Here is a 15065-nt window from a genome sequence, read left to right as displayed (position 1 = left end):
CTATCATAACAAATAGCTTAGAGATTGATTTGATAAAATGTAGTGATGTAACATGATGTAAATGGTGATAATAGTATTGGTATATATATTCTCCACTCCCTCCAGGCCCCTCTGTATTTGGTGCAAAAAGGACAAAGTGCCCTCCTCAACCGAACTTGCAGTGGTATTACATATTGTGACGTTGATGTCATAGACAAGCAAAGACTTCATAGATTTTACTTATGGGATTGAATTAAAACACAGCTTTCAGATGAGAAAAAGGCTAAGCATGAGCAAAGAGTATGAAATAAACAGTTAATAAAACACACAATACACAATGTAATTCATTTCAGGTATTCAAGCCAGTAGACATTTTATTAAGAAGTACACATTATGCATGCTTCAATGAAGTACATGTAGTTACATTTCTAAGGAGAAAGAAAACGGGGAATAAACAAATACTGATTTTGAATTGTTTTTGTTGGAAATAAATTAAAGCATCTTGTTCATGAGCAAAGAGTATGACATAAACAGTTAATAAAACACACAATGCCAATGTAATTCATTTCAGGTAATCAAGCCAGTAGACATTTTATTAAGAAGTACACATTATGCATGCGTCAATGAAGTACATGTAGTTATATCTCTAAGGAGAAAGAAAACAGGAAAGAAACAAATACTGATTTTGAATTGTTTTTGTTGGAAATAAATTAAAGCATCTTGTTTTCCCTTTTTTAATCTAAACATCTCTGCTCTGCCAGCTTATGAAGGACCCATAACGACCTATGACCCTTGACACGACAGGTGTAGTTATTTGGGTTCAAATGAGACAGGCATGTGTTGTTCTGGGAGACTCACAACACTGCATCTGGTGTGACTGGAACATGTCTTGATGGCAACTGCATGATAAAGTGCAGTGTATTCATTGGGATTAATAAAAGCCTGGCTTGTCAGTGAACAGAAAATATCTGGAGATTTATATTTTCTGAGCAAGGAAGGATAGCTCAGGAATCAGGCCACTTTTTTGTTGTTTTGCCTCGTGAGAAACTTGTGCTGACTGGAAATAACGGAAAAGTATGCAAATTTTGCTCTCAGTTAGTAACAAATTGCACAAATGAAATACGGTATTCCAAAGTGCACGAGTCAAAATATTTAAAGTTCTTTAGATAATAACGCCAGGTAAAAAGTAATAAATAGATAAATAACAAAAATCAACTGCTGAAAAAGTGTATGTGTTCTTTTTACCCTGATGGGCCATGTTTGTTTAAACTCTTGACTTTTTGGCAATTATGAATTCTGTAAAACGCATCAGCTTTGGAATTGATAAACATAAAACTTTACTTGATTTTGAGAGATATTGATAGAAAGTATGAATGTCAGAACTGTGAAAATCTTCAATCATGGATGATACAGAGTGACTCAAAGTTGGACAACTGAAGCAGGTCAAATGTTAGTGAATGTTGCCATCGGTGGTTAAAAAATATACACTTTTCTGATTACCTGATTTTTGCCACATTCATTGAAATTTCTTATTAAGATCACAGTTTGAATTCAGTACCTGTTGAACTTTCTGTCATGTTGATTTCCTAGTCCCATATTTTACTAAAAACTTGTATGAATGATAAATTTTCTCTGATATTTAAAGTTCACGCATCAAGAATTGTTCAGACTAGCTTTCTGATGACACTTAATCTTGAAATTTCATTTACATATAACCATGATTGCAATACAAATAATTTTCAGACAAAATGTCATCCTTCATTATCAATCATGGTGGTTAAAACTAGTGAACATAATGTGTTCGATAAAATGTGATTTACCAAATGAGCCATTTGCACTCCCCTCAAAAGAGTCATTAAACATGACTTTTATAGTCTTGTTTTGTGGAGATATACACAAATATGGTCACATTTACACTGTACTGAGTAAGACTTGATCTGATATTAATCAGGCTTCTCCATAATCTCTATATATGCTAATATCTTGACAAATATGATTCTTTTACATAATAAGAAAATACAAATTGGTAATGTTATGTAAATTAGCTGCTCTTCCGATTTCCCCCATGCTTTGGAGAACACTGTTGATGGTTTATGCCACTCTTGAATGTGGTACACTGACCTTTTAAGGGCCTTGAATTTGAATGGCTTGGTCTGAATAGAGTAAAATGGCAGCTTTGGAATACACTCCAAGGTCAACATCATTACTGTAACACATGCACTCTCTTTGCAGTAAGTAGAATTTGCTCCCTTGTAACTTCATTTGAAAAGAGACTGGTAATCTTAATTTTTATCTTGAAATTAAGTACTGGTAAGTGTACTGACTCACGTGGTGGAGGAATGCCTTGTAGTCAAAATGGCAAAAACCATCAAGAGTGTTGTTTTCTTTGTTGTAATCAAAGTCCCTCCATGGTTTTTAAAAAGTGAAAATATTGCAGTGAAAATTTAAATGCCACAAGCATCTTCGTTCAAATACACGGTCAAAGAGACACAATGCAGTTGATTACAGACACATGAAAATTTGCAATTATTAATTTTTCCAATCGCAACTTTTGTTATGAAAACATCAATGACCATAATTTGATTTTTTAGATGATTACCCAAGGCAAGCGTAATTTAATTTTCACGCAGATTCCAACTCAGAAGTAATTTTGAATAGTCTAAGAGCCATTTCATTAAAAATATCGATACAATTTGATAAAACTTTTCGATTCTTCTTTTGCAAATGATTTACAAATTGAATTATGCACAGCTATAACATTATTCATCATTCTCCTATGCGCAGGTACTTCGATACTTGTCACAAAATGAAGAATTTATTCTATACTTCATACCAGTGATTTTATAGCATTACTTTTCAATTCATCTTAAATTACTTTAATATAAGTTTTATAATTTTCATTTTTCCTCAGTTCTGTGAAGTTTTTAAGAATCTCATTTGCCGAGTAAATTACTCAAATCTTCATAAAATATTTCCCCTTCATCCCCATCATAAAAAAGATGAACAAATATGGATAGAGCATAAATAATCAGAAGTCCTTTCTTGGCAGTGATAGTGGTCACACTGCCACTCTCATTTCACAGGTCCCACCTACCCTCTGAAAAAAAATGATTTAGACCAAGCTTTGGGGTGAAAGATTTCAGTAAGCTATTTCATTTTGTGTCTCATCCTAAAGACAGTTTGATCCTTGGCTTTAAGGTATACAATGTTCAATTACTAGAATGCTTGGGACTGTTAAAAATGTAGACTGAAAGATCCATCACTCAACGCTCCCTACGCTTCCCTCGGTGGAGTGTAGAAAGCGCCTTCGAGCGACAGATCTTCCAGGTCTATTAAAACTGCAGTGTAACAAGTTACAAAACCTGCTGATCCTGCTTGTGTCAGTTTGTTACCAAACTTCTTGCATTTTCATACTGGAGGCCTGACACTAAATACTTTTTATCTGATTCAATTTATCATGGAACGAAAAAAAAAACCGCCCGTAAATGTTGATCATGTGATGAACGGGACTCTGTAGATTGCACCCATTTTTACAAAAGCTGATTGGCTGAAATGCACTATCAAGATGGCGATTTCGTTTAAAATTTGACATGGGTGAGGCATGTGATTTGATAAAATAAGCAAGCAAACATAAAATCAATTAAGGCATAGAAATGAATAAGCAATGGCTTTCAAAAGACAGTGTCCTAGAGAGACGAAAGCCAGCTAACATGTACCTACACGCAGAAAGTATGGTCACATATTGGCACGTAGAATGTCTTAAAATTTTTTTCTTGTACTTCAGTTCAACATGTAAGGTGATAATAAATATAATTCATATTTTTCAGTATAAGACATTGTCAGCCACATTATGTCAGTATACCCTGGTCAAAGAGATACTTGGCTAGGTGTGATCGTGACCCCATATTCTCAGCATTGCTCTGCTGGCATCGTTTGTAATAGTCTTCACTCTGTACGGGGCTGCACACTCTTGGTCTGTACATTCTCTTCAGTGAGGGCTCTACAGCGTGGAACACATGTATTTTGGAATCTAGAAACATGTTGAAGAAGTCTGTATCCGAGATCATGGCGTCTTGACTGGAGGCCTTCTCTTTCCACGACTTGAGGGCTTTCATGTAGTCTGAGTTGTAGAAGCCGGCAAACTCGTACATGTACATGTCGAAGTGTCCGTTGTCTTTGAGAACCTCCATCTTATCCGCTTCGCTCTTTGTGCTGTCTCTGTGCACGATGGAGGAGTCGTACAGCGAGAAGGGCATGGGGAAGAAAACCTGCCAACCCTGGATCGAATTCATCCGGCATCTGTTGAGGAATTCTGCTGACAGTATGAGATCCACAGAACTCAGGAAAAATAGTGTATTTTCCGGGAACTTTGAGGACGCCACTTCCATGATTGCAAACGGAGAGGGAACGTGTATCTGAATACTGACCCAAGGAAGCTGGGAGCCCTGAAATTTTCTCTCATATGAGCTGATTAGCGCTTTCTGCTCTGTGAAAACGTCGCTTTCTGTCATCTTGTTTGCATCTGCTGGCTGGTACATGAAGATGGTCAGCAGTGCAGTGTTGTCATTGGTTTCAAGGCACACTTGGGAGTAACCCTCCATGAAAATTTTAAATTGGTCTCTATCATGTACCTGTATGGGTATCACAATGACCACACGTGAACTCTCAGTGACATATGGCATTGGTACAATTTCCACCTTGCTGAGGGGTCTAAGGAGGTTACATCTTTTGTGCACAAATGTGTTATCAGCCACCTTTTTCAGTGCCAAGTCTAGCGTGTACTCCATTCCTCTGGTTGGGTCGAATCTCCGATACCCATTGATCAGACCAAAGTAGGTGAAAGCATTGTTGTACTTTTCATTAAACCTCTCTACAGCGACTGAGATTATCTCGTTGACATCATCCTTGTCAGCACCACCTAGCGGCTTCTTGGGATCATGGTCGCTTCCTCCGAATAAGTGTGTCTCTGTGAAATATTCCCACACCAGGACGTCAAATCGTGATGTCGGTTTGTAAGGTGGTGGATAGCCAATGGGCCACGTGAGTGATTCCTCCCCACCTGGCATATACTGACTCACATTCTTGATGGACTGTTGCAAGTCTTGGATCTGGTCGTAGGTCCGACGCAGCTCCAGCTCCGAGAAGTGCCTGTGCAGCAGGTAAACTGACGGTGGGTCACTCGCTGGATACACAGTGAGGGCGTCCTTCAGGTTCTTCTCCTTCAACGTATCGGCTGTTGGCTTTTTGTGATGCAAGTTAAAGGTTCGAAACACAGAGTCCTGTGGGCAAAAAGAGAAAGACAGAAAAATCATGTTACAGTCCAATGTTCTGCTGGAATGACAAAGGGGTGCATACAATGTATCTTTATGCATTATCAAAGACTTGTCTTCTACAACAAACTCTCAACTTTCACCAATGAAGTGTAGGAAAGTCTTGTTTTGATAAACATCTATATTCATACAATGAATGCATTTTCATTGAAACATTAATTTCCTTCTCACAGTACTTGCAAGATTTTCAAAGTCACGCTAAGCTTAAGTTTTATCTCCTAGAGATTATGGGTCATAATCACTTGATTGAATTTACTTGAAAGTCTGGTCAATTTTTTAATGAAATCGCATCTAAAACTACAATGTCTTACACCTGTTCATCTTCATTTGACGCATGGTCTTTTCAATGCTGACAAACATTTGAAAATAGATGTCTATTTTGGAAGTAGCAACACTGATTACACGTTGTTGGTAGCTCTTAAAGATCCATTAGCTGTAACTTTGGTCATTTTTTAAATTTTGTTTGTTCTATGTATCATCTGCAGTGTCTGGCTTGAATCTCTGAACCGTGGAGAAATTCCTAATATTTAGCTCATAAATATACCCTATTTGAGTATAATCTGCATTGTTATTGTTCAAATTTTGTATTCAGGTCCGGACTAGAATACATTTATCAACACTAACAATGGTCAATTCATGTATACAGGCTGCGTTGGCAAGCAGGACACCTGCATTGGTCATGATGATCGGATTATAGTAAAATTCTGTAGTTGATACATTGAAATAGAGTAGTGAAAAATTAGTCAAAAGTTACAGCTAATGTCCCTTTAAATTTCCCAATCGATTTTGAAATATCATGGGGTCACAAAAGACATGAAAACACAGTTTAACTTGGCAAAATTTAAATTCTACCGAGAGGATTAATCAATAACTTTTATCACCAGCATGTCTACTTATTACATACAGAGTAAGTATCATGAATATTCTCTTTGTAAAGACACCAAAACATGGGATAATAATGTTTTTTTTCGTCAGGGTTGAACAACTGCTCTTTAACATTTGCACTGACTGAGATGTTAAAAAGCATGTTGTGTGAAGATTAAGGTACTTAGATACTGCTGTGAAAAAAGCATAATTCAGCAATATGTTCAAAACAAAATTTGAGAAAATTTACTGGAATCAACAGAGTAAAACACATATGAAGCTTATTGCTTTGACAATTTTGATCAAAATACCCGTGATTACAGAAACACGCACAAATTAGGACATATTCATGCATATCATTATTAACATATTTTCTTTTCTCTTGTATTTGACAAGGTTGCCATGCCTCTACAATTTTCACAGTGCAAATAAAAGTACCAGTCAGTTTCTTTGTAACTATATGCAATTAACACCGGTCCATTGAATTTACATCAATCAATGGAATTTTCACGCTGGTCCGTACAGCCATATGGCTGTTCAAACACATGCTATGCTGATCTGCAATAAAGTCAGCAGTTATAGGAATCTATTATAGGATATATATTGATTGTCTCATAGCATACATTATACCTTTGTGACTGATAAGGTGGTTTCTATGATTACCGGGTGCACAACATGTGCACACACAACTTCACAGTAGTAGTGCTGTGTTTGAATTTACAACACTGAGTTCACTCTTTTGGAACCACATTTTAGTAAATTAACATTTTAAGTCTGAGGTATAGAAGTGAAGACATTAATGTTCTATAGTCTTATGTGACTTTTGTGGTATCGAAAACATATGATACCACATTACTTTTGTCCTGTTTTCTTCATGTCTTTCAATGGGTTAAAATAATTTTAATCACCATAATTCAACTCTTCATTATTCAGACAAGTTTTGCCCTTCAACTCCTGTACATTAAATAAGGCAGCAAAATATGCTTGAAAGGAAAAAGTTATAATTTTGCATGGTATAACAGTATACCTGCAAAAAGTATCAACGTTAAAACTGCAGCTGTTTGGGTACCCAACTCAGTACAGTAAATATTAATTTTGACAAAGATCAAAGTGAAGTAAGACAACACAAATGACAAAAACATAACTTTGCAAAGCTTTTACTGTATGGAGCTCAGTATACAGTAAATATTGATTTATATACACAAAGATCAAAGCAAAGTAAGACAACACAAATATAGGTTGACAATTGGATGGATGAAGTTGACACTGAAATTAAAGAGAATAGGAATTGAATTATAGTAACATTCATAAAAAGCTGTAGTCTAAAACTTCAGGTTCAAATAGACTTTGATGGTTTGCCTAGGTGATCACATAATAGTCAACCATCCATTCTTCATTGCAACCACAAAGAAGGTTATAAGTACCAAACTTTCACAAGTGATTGTATTTATAATGTAGCACAGAAGATTAAAATTTCAAATTTACACAACTAAAATACAGCAAGCAAGCAACATTCCCTTTCTGGGCTAGTACATTTGTGTACACTATAGCACTTTGCACAAAATGGCTGCCTGGCAGCCATATTGGATTTGAAGACAAAACAAATCTATGTGGATATGTATACTATATAGTATGTTATGCTTATACCATGTTTGAGACAAATCACACCAGTCTGCTCCAGACAAACAGATACCACACTATCCAGAAGTCCCTGTTCTGGACTTTGTCCAGTGGGTACTAAAAATCACAATGTCACTAAAAAGATGGAAAGAGTGTATCTGGGTTATATGCAAGGATTATGCAGGAACCCAGAATTGGGATTTGCCTCCTCCATGTTTTCAAACACACCTTGAAGTTCAATGCATCTCACTTCAATGAATACACAGGCCATTACCTCTGTAAAAAGCACTGAATGATCTGAAAAACTCCTCATGTTACCAACTCACACAAAGTCATCCATTTCAACTTTAGCTTACTCCTCAACAGAAAAGATGTTTGCATTTTTCACCTTTCACAAGATGGTAGTGGTATGCCGGATAATTGAAGCGAGCTACGGGTAAATAAACTTTTAAAATGGCCCCTGTCACTGGATAGGTTAAAAAGCCATTATACAGGCAACCTGAGCCTGTCGACTATTACATTTGTTATCTGAAAATCAAGATGTTTCAAAAAAACCAGCCATTGTGAACACAGTGTTCTTGCATGTAAATCAAGAATGCACATATTATGGGATAATGTTATCTCAGATGCTTGAGAATGGGACAGAGTGTTAACATGACTATTGCACACCTCCCTTCCTTCCTAAATGTCCACTTTACTTTTGAATAAAAGTAAAAACATAGTTTTGCTTTGAGGTCATAACAAAAACTAATCTCTGCATGTCAGATCCTTTGCATAGTGGATCTCACTTTAAAACATGTCTATCAGAATGTGTTTTTTGAAGCAGTCACAGTCATTACCATTAACATTCAAATTTTCATTAAAACCCTTATCCCACCCATTTTAATAGGTTGCGATCAGGTCAAGTTGGTTAAAACTAGTGGAGCATGACACGCCCAATATGTTGCATTTCAACAAAAAATTGAACCTTTTAATAGAAGCCCCTGAAAACTGAGATACGGTAAACATGATTTTCACGAATTAAAAGCTGCTATAGCATACCCCAAGCCAAGTGGGTGAATATACACAGAGTTTTGGCTCAATACCCCTAAATACTGACTTGTCTGAGGGGGAAGTGATACGGTCTGGCAGGAAAAGGATTGTGCTCAACTCGTCAGCTGCTTTGTGTCTTGATTCAAATTATGAAACTGACCCCTATGACCTTAACTCCAAAGTCAGGCAATTCAGGAAACAATTAACACTGATTTCATTCTTTGTTGATAGACCTCTGCTCTTCTAGTACAATGAAATTATGTCTAGGCAGCCACCATTGGTTGTAAATTGCCCAGAACACATGAGTAACTGCGGGTACACAAAACTGGTATTGTTTCCCGGATTGTGAATTTCTGAAAAACTATCACCCTAAAATTCTCCACTTGAATACAAAGATTGTATGGAAACACTATTCCACCTTAGTTTAATCCCCACGTCATAAGTAAAAATTCTAGTCATACCCACGCTGTTCCAGTCACCATCAACATAGAGAGGTGGTAACAGCATCAACAGTTTGCTCTTTGTTTGCAGGATTAGCAAAAGGTGTTAAAACAGTTGTGATCTATGTACATTTTGGTGATCTGAGAATTCAAACAAAATAAAACTAATGTTGCTCTTGAACAGTCTAATAACCTGACAACCAGAGAATGAGGCCTGTCTCTTTGAAAGAAAACATGAAAGAAAACTGTGAAAACAAATATGAAAAAGTCATTAACTTCACTTCATTCCACAAGAATTGTCAGGGACAAAAGAAATATCAAATTTTCGATCTTATATGAAAGTTATATAAAGATTGTACAACCCTGGCAACTTGGCGTGACTCAAGGGTAGCCATGCTTTCAAGAACCAATGCAGATGTCCTGCAAACTACTCTAATGAAAAGAAGAAGCAACTGAGCTGCAGTATAAGCTTTAAAGAAGAGTACACTCCCATGTTGGAGGAGCTAAAACAATATTGTCTGTTGACTGACTGTAAAATTGCTCATATCCTCCCATCTTGATAAGTTAAGTACACATACGCCAGAGACATGTGTAATAGAAACTTCTTCAAAGACCAGTGAATCCTGTGGTCTCAGGTCCAAGACCACCAATTTTTTACCTAGTACTGCATTTGTTTTGCCGTTTATGGTCTGACTGCACCATAATGGATCGGGGGGGGGGGGGGGGGGGGGGGGGGGATTATGATTGAGAATTGATAGTGGCACAAGCAGACAGTTAGTTGCAGGACTGCAGGCTTATTTGGAAATCTGTCCACTGTCCTTGGACCTTCAGTTTCAATGTGGATTTGCTCACCATTGCTCCTGCTGCAGTTGCTTAGTCCTTCCCTTTACATGACAATGCAGAAACATCTACACAAAATGTACAAGTGCGATCGTAGTATTGATAAAAGTAAATACTTACACAGAAGAGATCAGAACACTGAACTTTGGTGTGGAGGTCAATACAGTGGCCAAGCTCAAGGTCAGGTAAATTAGCCCACGATTGACTCATGCATTCTTCAATATGGCTGCCAAACTTCAACAGAAGATTTCTTGAGATTATGAAACCTTTGAAAAGATGAAAAGTAAAATACATGGTAACAGAGAAAAAATATGAATCTGTATTTTTTCAGCAGTATTACATTATCTTCACCTTTGCATGGTCGCACATCACAGCTACCAGTACATTTGGGTGGTTAGAAATCTCAACCAAACATGACACAAAAAATTTCAAATTCTAAAGAAGTACTTGCGATAAGACTGAGGAACTTAGGGCTTACAGTACACTAAGCTTCAGTACAATTCAACACTATCCTAGGGGGTATGTTTATATTAATTTAACATGAAAGGCACCCTCAGGCACTGATTAATTCCATGATAAAGCTGGGCCCAGCGTTCTTCAGGTGTGCTGATCTTGCATTTGCTACAGGCCACTTAAAATATATTAGAGTAGCAGAAAATTTTATCTTTTTAAGGTAGAACGCACCTCGGGGACAGACATTCGGACTCTCAAACTTTTACGATTCTCTTCTGATATACCACATGTGGGGGTTCATTTTAAAGCTCTTGGTGAAAGAAAACTTTTTACCGGCTTAGTTTTTCGAAATTCGAAATTTTCATTATTCTCCATAGAGTTAACACAGGGGATGGCGGCCATTTTGAATTTGTAATATTGGAAATCTTGGGTAATTTGTTTCTCTTGTATCAAAATTTGTACGGTGACCCCCAATTTTTATTTTTGATTTTGAAAGAGAACGATTGAAAGATTCCTTGAGGAAAGTTAGAGCAAAAGTTAGTCTTTCACTTTCGAGGTGCATACTACCTTAGCTGTAGGGTCTTTTTCATAAAAGATGAGGTGGAACCAATCCTGAAAATGCATTGCATAGAGGGGACTATATCCACACTTGGGAGCTGAATGGATATTTAACTCGAAAAAGCAAGAAATGCATTTTCAGACCCTTAACTTTGGTATGAAGTAAGTAAATGTAGCTTCAAGAGTCCTGAAGAGTGTGAGATTACTGGTCCTGGGTAGAGGGAGACTGAAAACTTGAAAGTACTGAAAGTAAATAAATTATAACACAAATGGTTTTGTCCAGTTTCAGCTAATATAATAATACACATTTATAACCAAACAAGCTAACCCAAAAGAGATTTCATTGGGTCAATATCACGGGTTTCTATCTCATTGATAATATTCTCCAGAAATTAATTACAATTGCCATTTACTTAAACACATCTGGCATCAGCAAACAAGACCTTGACATTTCGTTATCAGTAGTATGGCCTGTAATCCAGTGTATTGATTGTAAATGAAGGTAGTTTGCTGTTGGTTGCCTGTGTTTGTGTATTTCAGTAATAAAGAATTTCCATGTGGCAAGCATAAATATACCCGAGTCATTCATGCAGGTATAACGCCTGGTGTGGGCAGGCCACACGCCTTTCCAGGCTGCTACCAGCATTAATACATGTACTGGTACTCTGTTTACTTTGGATAATCTCAAACTGTGTAACTTTATAGCTAACCAAGATAAAGGGATCTCTATATGGACAGCATATGCCCCATTTTTTTTTTTTTTCCCCCCCCCCCCAGTGTCTGGTGTATCCTATGAATTCATTAATATGCATTTGTTACTTTTTGGTCAGTTTTTAGTTGAAAAAGTTAAATTCAATTTCTTTTGAAACTGACTGTTAACATTTTTGCCCTCCTCCCTCACCACTACTACAGGTAAAATGACGGGAAATGCTGGCAAATATACTTGGCATGTTTATCAACTTTCTGCCCTGAAGTTTAACTGCCAAATTGGTAGAACACTGGTGTATTTAATTTCATGATCATGCATCCACAAGTTTTGACACCTTTCATGAACCAAGTTACAGCTGCCACCTTGAAATATCAAAGATGTTAGAATGATGCATCAGATGGATATAAACATCGCACTGTGGGTCGGAGTATTCTGATATTTTCCCACCAGTCACCACAAGAACTTGGTATGTTCTTTTGTTTGCAACCAGGATGGGTGGATCTATAGACAGCCAAATGGGGTGGATGGCTCTCAAAAGCCAAAGGGGTGGAAGGTTCTCAAATAAGTGTACTAGCTGGTATTTACTCAAGGATATTTAACACCTTAGAACCAGTACATCATATATCTGAATAATTACTGGCCTGTTATTGATCAAATTCATCCAATTCTACAATTTGTGAAACACTCCATGACAGTGTCCTTAATGGCCATTAGGCCAGGAAAGTTTTGCTGGAATTGTTTTCGGCCAGTTAGTATCAGTTATCTGTTCAGTATTGTTTACTTGTTACAGTATCTTGGTTCAATAGTATTGTCGAGTATTAATGTAAAATGGTGCGTGTAAAAGAGTGTGCTTATAGGTTGCAACAATTTGAACAAAGCTTTGCCAATAAATTGGTCTAAATGGACTGTGGTCCTAAATTGATAAAAGTCTGTCTAAGATTGTAGCAGGAGTTCAAACAGTAAATCATTTTTTCGTTTGGGGGAGGGGGTGGGTGTGTGTGGGGTTGACCTCAGTTCAATGACAAAACTTCACTTTCACATGTGTTGGTGATGACATTATTTTCATTTTTTACAGGTGTATATTAAACAGAACATGCAACTTGTACTGATGAATTTCACAAGTTTTGTGATGATAGGCACTGTTTCCCACTTTCTTGCCTTTTATTCAGCAAAAACAATTATTGAGAATTATAATAAGATTGTAACCTGAATTTCCCTTCTGGGGTTTGAATAAAAGCAAAAAATATTTTCTTAGGGGAGGGGGGTATAGTTAAATTTTGCATTGTGTGAAGGGAATTTCATCCATCATGTTGTGAAGTTGAAGGTCGCCTTGTAAGTATTATTCAATAGTTGTATTCAATGTGAATTACACTGTATCTTATTTAACATACAACACTTTACACTTTGCTGACCACTTTTGACCTTGGGAAAGGGGATGATCAAAACTATTACAAATAAATCAAGTCAGAAGAACTGTGTATCTTGGAGTATCAACTACTCCCAAGTCAGCTGACTCTTTTTTTCGTAAGCTAATCACGGTTACTTTACCTGACTAACTGTGTGCTCATCGAAAAAAGAAGTCTGCATTATGTTTATTATGCAGAGTGTGGCATATGGCTTACAGTGAATGGGAGTTTGTTTGGTTTTAAACACAATTTCTGTGCTTTCGCAGTTTGATAGTTATTCACAAACAATGCCAGACAAACTTTGAAAGATACATTTGCATTGTATAGTAATCACGTAACATGGAGGTACTAATAGATACCTCCAAGGATACAGAATGAATAGCATTTCACGGCTCTGTAAGTTCAATGTCAATGACATTTTTTTACCTGGTTCACTTTGGCAGTAGGTAATGTCCATGTCCGCATCGTGCTGAGGAAGCCCGATATACGCATCCCGCCCAATGCTGATGTGGTTCATGAAATCCATCAGCCTCTCGCCGTACGTGTACGTGTCGTCCTGCATCATCAGGAACCAATCGTAGTCGTTGCCGAAGTGTTCGTAGATGTAATGCCAGGTGTGAAACATTTGCGTGATTGGCTGAGTGTCCGGGAAAGTCACCACCGTCAGGCCTGTCGGCGTTGTTGCCGGTCTGATGTTGGTGAAAAACACGAGTTTTGAGACGTAGTGAGCTAGTGTTTTGTTCAAAGCAACACTTAGGGAGTTTTCGTTCACGAGTTGTCTGGTGGCCACAACGGCAACGAAGAGTTTTTCTTTGATTCCAAGCTCCGATGAAATATATCGAGTCCTAACCAATCGTGTTTTTTCGACCTTCTTTTCGGGAGGATTGTCTTTTGTCATCAGCACTGGTTCAAAATCGTCCTGGGCGTAGCTGAATCCGTTTTTCTCCTCTGGGTTAGCTACATACGCTGATGTTTTTCTGCTTTTACCCATGTGTACAAAACTTTCAAGTCCACAGTTCGTGTCTAAAAGTGGCGAGCACAGTAAACTTAGCGTTATGCCGAGGCACACTCCAAGGGCTATCGGAATGATCGGGCGCACTCGCGTAAAACAGCAAGGAACCGTTCCTTTGACGACGATCATCATTGTTGCGACATATAAATACCACCAAGCTCTAAATATGAAGTCTTCTCATCCGTAAGAGAGGAGACATGAAGACAGACACAGCAAGCTACGTAGCCACATCATCAACGGAAGTCTACCATCTTTGTGTGTATGGACTCAGTCTTGAGCAAGCGATTCGCTGCTCTTTCTACCGCTGGCTGCGCTGTCACCTGACAAGATCATGTGATCAGCACATTGTACAGTGCTGGTGGACGTCGTGGAGGATGCACGTACGGCTTCACTTTGTTCTTCTAATATTATCGTCTATGATTTTTTTTCTCAGACGTGACCTGGACCATGGCACGGGTGAACTACGGCAAGGACTAAAAAATAAAATGATTTTTCGTTTTTCATCATCAATGTCGACATATGCTTGATTTTGGAAAGTATGGACACAGTCGTTGGTGGGCTATTCAGCTCTGGGACTATTCCACCCATAGACGAGTGTACAGAAGCGAGAAACTGTGCACTCGTCTATGGGGCGAATAGTCCCAGAGCTGAATAGTCCACCAAACGACTGTGGTATGGAGGTAAAATTACTCCCCCGGGATTACTGGTACTCCATGGGTGTACGAAATATCTGACCCTATTTTCGTTAGCAGCACCAGACTACAATTCTTTTTTTTTGAAGAACAAAATTTATTTCAACCTGGGACGAATATACCTAATTCC

At 37.7% G+C, this 15065-nt stretch overlaps 1 protein-coding gene across 1 annotated transcript; it reads right to left on the bottom strand.

Annotated features, from left to right (window-relative positions):
• Positions 1-540: 540 nt before the first annotated feature.
• LOC139140388 (chondroitin sulfate synthase 2-like) lies at positions 541-14534 on the bottom strand. The gene is made up of 3 exons (XM_070709604.1): positions 13658-14534; positions 10226-10371; positions 541-5258 (listed from the first exon to the last, which is right to left on the bottom strand). Exons 1-3 carry the CDS (start codon positions 14373-14375, stop codon positions 3828-3830), a joined length of 2295 nt encoding a protein of 764 aa, XP_070565705.1. The 5' UTR covers positions 14376-14534; the 3' UTR covers positions 541-3827.
• Between the last annotated feature and the right edge of the window lie 531 nt (positions 14535-15065).

Source organism: Ptychodera flava, chromosome 9, assembly GCF_041260155.1.
Source record: "Ptychodera flava strain L36383 chromosome 9, AS_Pfla_20210202, whole genome shotgun sequence".
NCBI classification, from domain to species: domain Eukaryota; kingdom Metazoa; phylum Hemichordata; class Enteropneusta; family Ptychoderidae; genus Ptychodera; species Ptychodera flava.
Note: the sequence above shows the minus strand (reverse complement) of the source record. Positions and strands in the feature narration are given on the sequence as shown.

Excerpts from the sequence above, each read along its gene's own strand:
- LOC139140388 (XM_070709604.1), bottom strand. The coding sequence starts at position 14,375 with ATGATGATCGTCGTCAAAGGAACGGTTCCTTGCTGTTTTACGCGAGTG. Across the intron at positions 10,372-13,657 it reads CTACTGCCAAAGTGAACCAG|GTTTCATAATCTCAAGAAAT; the intron begins GTAAAAAAATGT and ends ATCTTTTCAAAG. Across the intron at positions 5,259-10,225 it reads AGTGTTCTGATCTCTTCTGT|GACTCTGTGTTTCGAACCTT; the intron begins GTAAGTATTTAC and ends TTTTGCCCACAG.